Source organism: Melanotaenia boesemani, chromosome 18, assembly GCF_017639745.1.
Source record: "Melanotaenia boesemani isolate fMelBoe1 chromosome 18, fMelBoe1.pri, whole genome shotgun sequence".
Taxonomy (NCBI): Eukaryota; Metazoa; Chordata; class Actinopteri; order Atheriniformes; family Melanotaeniidae; genus Melanotaenia; species Melanotaenia boesemani.
Window position 1 is genome coordinate 17,609,719 of NC_055699.1, and position 7,028 is coordinate 17,616,746.

The 7,028-nt window shown below is 39.0% G+C and overlaps 1 protein-coding gene across 3 annotated transcripts; it reads right to left on the reverse strand.

Annotated features, from left to right (window-relative positions):
* Window positions 1-563: 563 nt before the first annotated feature.
* plcxd2 (phosphatidylinositol-specific phospholipase C, X domain containing 2) lies at window positions 564-6,679 on the reverse strand. Of its 3 annotated transcripts, none has more exons than XM_041967896.1 (8): window positions 6,104-6,679; window positions 5,684-5,820; window positions 5,470-5,589; window positions 4,926-4,979; window positions 4,685-4,840; window positions 2,937-3,047; window positions 2,023-2,153; window positions 564-968 (listed from the first exon to the last, which is right to left on the reverse strand). In XM_041967896.1, exons 1-8 carry the CDS (start codon window positions 6,204-6,206, stop codon window positions 809-811), a joined length of 972 nt encoding a protein of 323 aa, XP_041823830.1. In that variant the 5' UTR covers window positions 6,207-6,679; the 3' UTR covers window positions 564-808. The 3 variants fall into 3 exon arrangements, with proteins under 3 accessions (XP_041823830.1, XP_041823832.1, XP_041823831.1); XM_041967898.1 differs by having other exon boundaries at window positions 5,684-5,883; window positions 6,088-6,196; XM_041967897.1 differs by having other exon boundaries at window positions 5,684-5,883; window positions 6,104-6,190.
* Between the last annotated feature and the right edge of the window lie 349 nt (window positions 6,680-7,028).

Consider the following 7,028-nt stretch of genomic DNA (forward strand, 5'->3'; position numbering starts at 1 on the left):
TCCTGTTAAATGCCACAAGTCTTGAGACATAGCTGGCAAAGAGGGCTCCTTTCTCCCAGCACATGACTTTGTTTAGCATACTGTAGAAACAAGCAAAAAAAAACAACTTGAGATTGCAGCATGCACTGCTCCTCCCCAATTTAATTTCATTACCAGGGGAAAAAAAAGTGCACAGTTAAAAAGCCTTTGGTTCCCCAGCTAAATGCAAACAGTTCTTCATATGCCACTGCCTTAATGTTGTGTATTTTCTGTCACAAACTTACTGATTTTGGAACAATATGAATAACGAGTCTGTAAACAAAGAATTTTACCTTATTTTTTCATCTCAGTACATTCAACTGTCCATGTTGCTGCTTAGAATACATAAATACAGCATAATAATAGTGTTCCTGTCTCATCATTATAAAATCAAAGGTAACAGGATTATAAACTGGGTGAGCTACTGTATATGGGAGTTAAATTTTGTAGTTCCAGTATAAGAATCTACAAATGAAAAGAGAGCTAAGGTATGACAACTCTTAGGTCTGTTGATTGAATTCTGCTGTGAATGATTAGTTTTCTTTTAATTGTCTACACTTTGTTCTAAGGGAACAGGCTGCAAGCAAAACTGACGAGTTCCATGAAGATATAAAGGCTTTGGAATAACAGAGCGTGTCCTTGAGTGAGCTGATAAAGCTCTATCAGCAGTAGAATAGCTGCTCGTGAACGATATAAAATCCTAAATAAAGTCATTAATGTGGTACGGTATCATCAGAATCGGTCAATGGACTTTCTTCCACCATCTCTGCAGTGTGGGATACAGTACGTGTCATCTTGATTTGAGGTTCTGCTCAGAAAGCAGCAGGTTATTGAGTTTGATAACAATGTTAGCAAAGTCAGTGAGGTCCACAAAGTCAGAGGTGATGATGTTGACTCCGCCCACGCCTGGCCTCTGAGTCTCAACCCAAGACATGATGGTTGGCAGATTTCTAGGGCCAAAAACGAAGGAGGTTTATGTCAAAAGACAAAAGGCTGCAACAGTTTTTGTTATACCAAACATGCTTTCATTCAAATTTCACATCCATCTCTGCAGGTTTTATAGCTATAACACTGCGAAAGTCTACTGAATGTTAATGCTCTTTTATTTTCTAGTTTTATGAACATTTGTTGTAATGGATTAAATATACCCAAAAGGTGGAAAGAAAGAGTCAAAGAGAGTTTCAGTCTGTCAGAATGAAATGATTTTGTCACTCTTTTGCATACAGACAATTCCGTTTTGGTTCTTAGTTTGCACACATTCACAAACAGAGAATATGTGACTGCATCACTCCTAGCACCTTAAATTCGCCAGTATGTGTCAGCCACCAGAAGAACAAAAGCAGGAAGTTATAATGTTTATTCACTACTGGTAAACAATCCCATTTCCTCAGAAGTGCACAAATTGGGCCACCTCCTGTCTACGCCACAGTGTCCGTTTTAGGATTATGTCAAAGGACTGGCAGATAATATATTACCTGGGTCAGAATTTCCACCATTAACTTCAGTAAAAGTTGGTTCAAGTCATCATTACTTGCTCAAGCAAAATAAGATCTCTTATTAGAGCATTAAAAATATGCTCATGTTTAATGATCTACTGTTTGAGGTTATATTTCATCCATAGTCAAATAAAGTGATGTTACACAAGATAAAAATGTAAGATAGATAATCTAAGCTGGGAAAACACCACTTTCACACAGATATCCAAAATGCTATTTAGATTTTGCAATAATTACAAGTGGTGCTAAAATTAAAGCCCTTCTTATAGTGTGGACTTCAATATTGCCATAATTTAATCATCATCCAGTCTTTTCAGGTCAGGAGCAAATCCATTTTGATCTACAGTATGAGTGGCATGTAGCATCATTATTTATACTGCCCTCTAGTGGACATAGATTATAACAGATGTGATGTTTCTTTTAAAGTAGGTCACATTTTAAATGTAACTTCACAAACACAGCTTCCCTACAAACACAGTCCTTTACTAATACAATGCTAATCACTGACCTCTCTACCAGGTAGTTGCGCAGCCCCCAGATCAGGCCCGTAGCCACAGTGTTGACAGTGGGCGTGAGGATGGCCTGGGTAACATGAAAGGTTCCATGCTTTGCTCTTTCCTTCCGTGTACTTTCAAGGAACTGGAGGAGGTTAAGTCCAAAAAAGGAAATCTTAATTAAAAAAAGTCTTAAATATGAGAAATTAGGTTAGGACAAATGTAAGAAATAAACACTTATAGGAGTTAGACTGAGAAAAAGAAGAAGAAGAAGAAGAAGAAGAAGAAGAAGAAGAAGAAGAAGAAGAAGAAGAAAAGATGAGGAGGCAGATAAAGGTAAGAGTCTGAGTTTCCCCTGAGGAATATGAAAATTAACAAAATTTAAAAAAATTGTATATATATAGTGCAACATCTCTCTCTCTCTCTATATATATATATATAAAGCTGGTAATTCCAAAAAAGTAGATAAAAGCACAATAAACAAAGAAGACTATATATTATATTTAGTTATGTATCTGCAATATAAGATCTAACAGAAGAAAATTTAAGTATCTTCTAGAAACTATGCTTTAGTCCTGCATATAAGCTTGGCTGAGTTTGAGCCTCTCTGTACTGAACAACTCCAGCTCCTGGATGTGGTGGGTTTCCTCATATAAACTGTTTACTTTAGGTCCTTCCATAACTTTTCTTCTGTGTCAAGGTCAAGATTATGACTACTTTCTTCCTCTTTAGGCACTTTTTGGTAGAACGAACTGTTTGCTCGTGGTCTTTTTCTTCCTCCATAATCCAAGTTCTTTTGAAATCATGTTCACTGACTGATGTCCTGACATTTTCTTTTACAATAAGATGTTTTCCTGGGACTGTATGTATAGAAATTTCATTCTAATAAATGCTGAAGCTCAGAAAGGGTCAAGTCTTGTCCTCTTACCTGTATAAGCTTGTTGGGCTCAGTGGTGTTTGCCCAGGGAGCTGGAATCTTATAGCCAGGCCACATGACAGGAATGCCCTGAGCTGAAGGATGATGATAAAACACAATAACCTGGCAACAGAAGAAAATGAAAGATGGCGTGCTGAAACCAGGAGTTTTGAAGGCTACCCAAAAAATTTAGCTTGAGCTCAACTTACATTGAAAATATAAAATACCCACAAATCTGGAACACAAACAAGAAGCATGACACCATGTAACACCTGGGAGATGTTTCATGAAGTATAAAAAGACAATCTTATGTTCATCATGCATGCTGATTTGTCTCATGTTCAGTTGATTTTACTCCTTAATATCAGCAACTCATGCTGTGAATTTGATCTGCTCTAGCAGTGAAATAACATGAAAACTGGGAAAAGAACCTGAGATAGGTTGCCCTCTGCTTAAAGTGCATCTTCTTATCTTTTTCTTCTTCTCTCTTCCTCCCCTGTATGCTACACTCTTTGTATCATTTGCCAAGTAAGCCAGTAACAGATTAAGGTCATGGGAACAGGAATGATAGTAGGGCTATCTGAATGCATGCTTATGCACATGTTTTAAAGTAGTAATCAATCCAAGACAAGTATGCTAACCTCAACATGGATCCCATACATGGAGGCTTTTTAAACTAGTCAAAAATTTTTTTAAATGGGTATTTATTGGCTCCAGCCCCAATCGACATTGATACAAATACAGTGAATCCGATTTTCAATTACAGAAGAGTGGACACAGCTCACATCTTTAAAAAACAACACAAAAACCCTACTGTAAAGTCTCAAATGAAGGCTATTAAATCAAACAAGATGAGATTTACTGGCTGCAAGACAGCTAGCAACTATCAGTCCTGCTGCAATGGGCTGATGTCCAAAGATCTCTTAAATTAAGTAAGGTAGTCTTATTATCTCAGAATGCTGTCCTTATCTAACCCTACGATGGACTGATGACCCATCTAAGGCATACTCTTCCTCTTGCTCAGGAAGATGGCACAAGCTCCAGCCCCTATGCTAATTTGAACTAGATGAAATAGTTGTAAAAAGGGCAGATGGATTGAACACAGCCTAAAGAATAAAGTGCATTTATATTGTCATAGTTACAGGGTCAAACCCAGTAAAGTGACTGTTTCTGGATCAACTTTGAATACACAGCAGCTCCCCGAGCACTGACGATACACATGCTGCTACTGCAGATGGAAAAAGATTTAATTGTCTAATTTTAGCTGATGTACCTGCACTGTACCTGTTTAAACAGGCTGATTTTGGAGTCCCTGAGTTCTCAATGCCATGTGTGTACTTAGTGCAGAAAAAAAAACCAAAAAAAAAAAGTAAATATTAAAGCAGGACAATAAGAGAACAGTGTGTCTAAAAACTGGAAGAAATGTGAAGTGGTGAGAAATGACAAAGATAAATAGACTAAAAGCTGAACTGCAGAAAAGGGAAAGTTGAGTAGGATTGTGGGAGATGTGTTAATGGGATGATGCTCACCACTAATTCCAGCCCAGGAAAGTCACAGGTGGCAGGGATTACCTGACCTCCATTGAGTCATCTACCACACGCACACCTAATTACCTATTTCACGTGTACATGTCCTGTATATACACTTATGCCACACAAACAGTATTTTCATGCACAGAGAATTTCATACTTGTAAGATTTTGGTTACTGAGAATATCTAAAAATGCACTGAAATGTGTCACTTCCACATCCTGATGTCACCTGAGATTTCTTCTCCCAAAGGAAGTCCAGAGTGATGCTCTCTACGGTGCTGTGGCTGCACAGTTTACTGCCAAACACTTCTTGGAGCATGCTGATGAGGTACACGTGGTGCTCTGTCTCCATTGCATAGTAATGATTAAAGTCCAAAAACACAACCTACATCAAAAGATATGAAATCAGTAATCAAACTATCTATTTGTGTTTTAAACCTTCAAAAAGTACTATTAAATGTGCTTCTCACCTCCTTCTTGTGTCTGCCTAAGAAGGAATTAATTTCTAACAGGCCATCCCTCACCTTTGGAGGAAAGCAAGAGAAAGGTTTGAGGTCAGTAAATTAATCAAATCATTAGTTTAATGAATTACCTGTGGGATAAAAAAGCACCACAAACCTGCCTTTACACTCACGAGTGAAAGCTGGAATGCATAGTGCTAACAGTGTGTAATGCTGCTGTCCTTGCTGTTAGCCTGGCTTGTATACTTTCTTGTGTTAGATTATACAACTACAAGTGTGTTTCATGACACATTTCTTGCAACAGAGTTAAATAGGGACCAGACACGCTAGAATGACCTATTTCAGAGTAGAGATGTTTACAACTAGGTACACATTCTTTGATCCCTGCTCTGGGTCATCCCTGCTGCTCTACTTATAACTAAGAGAAAGATTAGACAACCAAAATATCTCACTGTCAAAGAGTCATATAAAAAAGTTAGTTGAACAACACTCAAATTGGCAGACAGGCAATAAAATAGCAATAACATCCTGTTAGATGCTGCAATACACTCACTTTGTGTCCAAAAAGACCATGGATGAAGTAGATCTCATTTCCTGGTTCACCTGGTTTAGAGGATACCCTGAGATCAAAGTAACGAATCCCTGCATCTAGTTGCTCCCTAAACGTCATGTTCTATGGGAATACAAAGCAGATTACAACATTATACACAAGACTATAAAACAATCTGTACACGCGAGTGGAAGCTTTCATCATATCAGAGAAGTACCTGTGTCATGGACCACTTCACCATGACTTTCTTGGCCAAGACACTGAACATGGTGGCCAGGTATTTCACATAGGCTTTCTGATCAGGACCCACAGGAGCATGCACATCCACCCAAAAAGTGAATGAGTCATGAGAGCCTGGAAGAAAGAGACAGAGCCGCTTGTGCTGATGGAAAATCCTAATTTAATTAAGGGAGGAAACTGGAGAAGGTGAGACAAAAGAGAATAACTTGAAGATTTAGTTAGAAATTTTAGCTGCAGAAAAATATGGTTGCACACAATCTATGTGATTCATGTCTGTATCTTAAAACTGCAGCCTGTTTATTTTATTTTATTTTTTTCTTCTTCTTAACATGACAATATTGAAATCCGATCCCTCCAAAGTTCACTGGAACAACCAAACACCTTTCAGGGTTCATACCTGGCACTGCAAGGTGCTTGAGGGGCATGGCACTGAGCTTGGAGGGGAGTGAGCCCATCCAGTCGGCATTGATGTTGCCGATCCCTGCAGGTCTCGTCTTCATGCCCCAAGCTGCCTACCAAAAACTCCCCGCCAGGAAACCGCTCTGTGGTTCAGATGCACGTCCGGTAATGGTTTCCAGTGCGCTCCCAATAGGTAATAATCCTTCCTGGTCATTCTGGAAGGTCACAATTAATTTAACACATTGTCCGCATCTTCAAAACCTACAATGTCGGTGACAGTTCAGGTGTGACCGTTCCTTCGCCCCGGTTCCGGTATCCTTGACGAGACCGACTGGCAGCTAACGATTGCACTAATCCTCTTAGACTGAATTTCCACTTATTACACCCTCTCCCTCCTCCTCGGCCGCCGTCCATTCTCCTGCTTCTTGGCTTAACCTACCTTTTGTGCTTGCTAGAATAATCTCATGGGCATACAGACACAATCAGACACATAAAAAGTGGGAGATGATGAAATCCTCTTGGACTATATGGTTTTCCAGAGTCAGCATATTTTAGTTGCGTGGGATGACCACGCGCCGAGCTCTAATCAGCTCTTATGGATCATCTCATATATGGCCACAAAGATGATGTAGGATGACATCGCCTAACTTTTTCTTTTCTACACCAAAGGCTGTATAGGTTATACGGCATTGTTTAATATCAGGCTAATAACTGTCATTTTTGGATTGTCATGTGACATTTAAAATGTCGTTTATAGGGTCGCAATGAATTATTTACCATTCACTAATTTAAAATATTACCAAGTTCCTACGGTGTTTGTGTTAAAGAAACAGCAGTGGTGGCAGTTGAGAGTTAATGACAATTACAATCATGTAGCGCCATCTGCCGGTGAGGAACATGAACTGCTACTGTGTCCACAGAGG

What these genes read in the sequence shown, in the direction of transcription:
- plcxd2 (XM_041967896.1), bottom strand. Translation starts at nt 6,206, where the DNA reads ATGAAGACGAGACCTGCAGGGATCGGCAACATCAATGCCGACTGGATG. An exon ending in TAGGCAGACACAAGAAGGAG is followed by an intron (nt 4,841 to 4,925) that starts GTGAGAAGCACA and finishes CTTTTGATGTAG; the next exon opens with GTTGTGTTTTTGGACTTTAA. An exon ending in TTTGGGAGAAGAAATCTCAG is followed by an intron (nt 3,048 to 4,684) that starts GTGACATCAGGA and finishes TTCTGTTGCCAG; the next exon opens with GTTATTGTGTTTTATCATCA.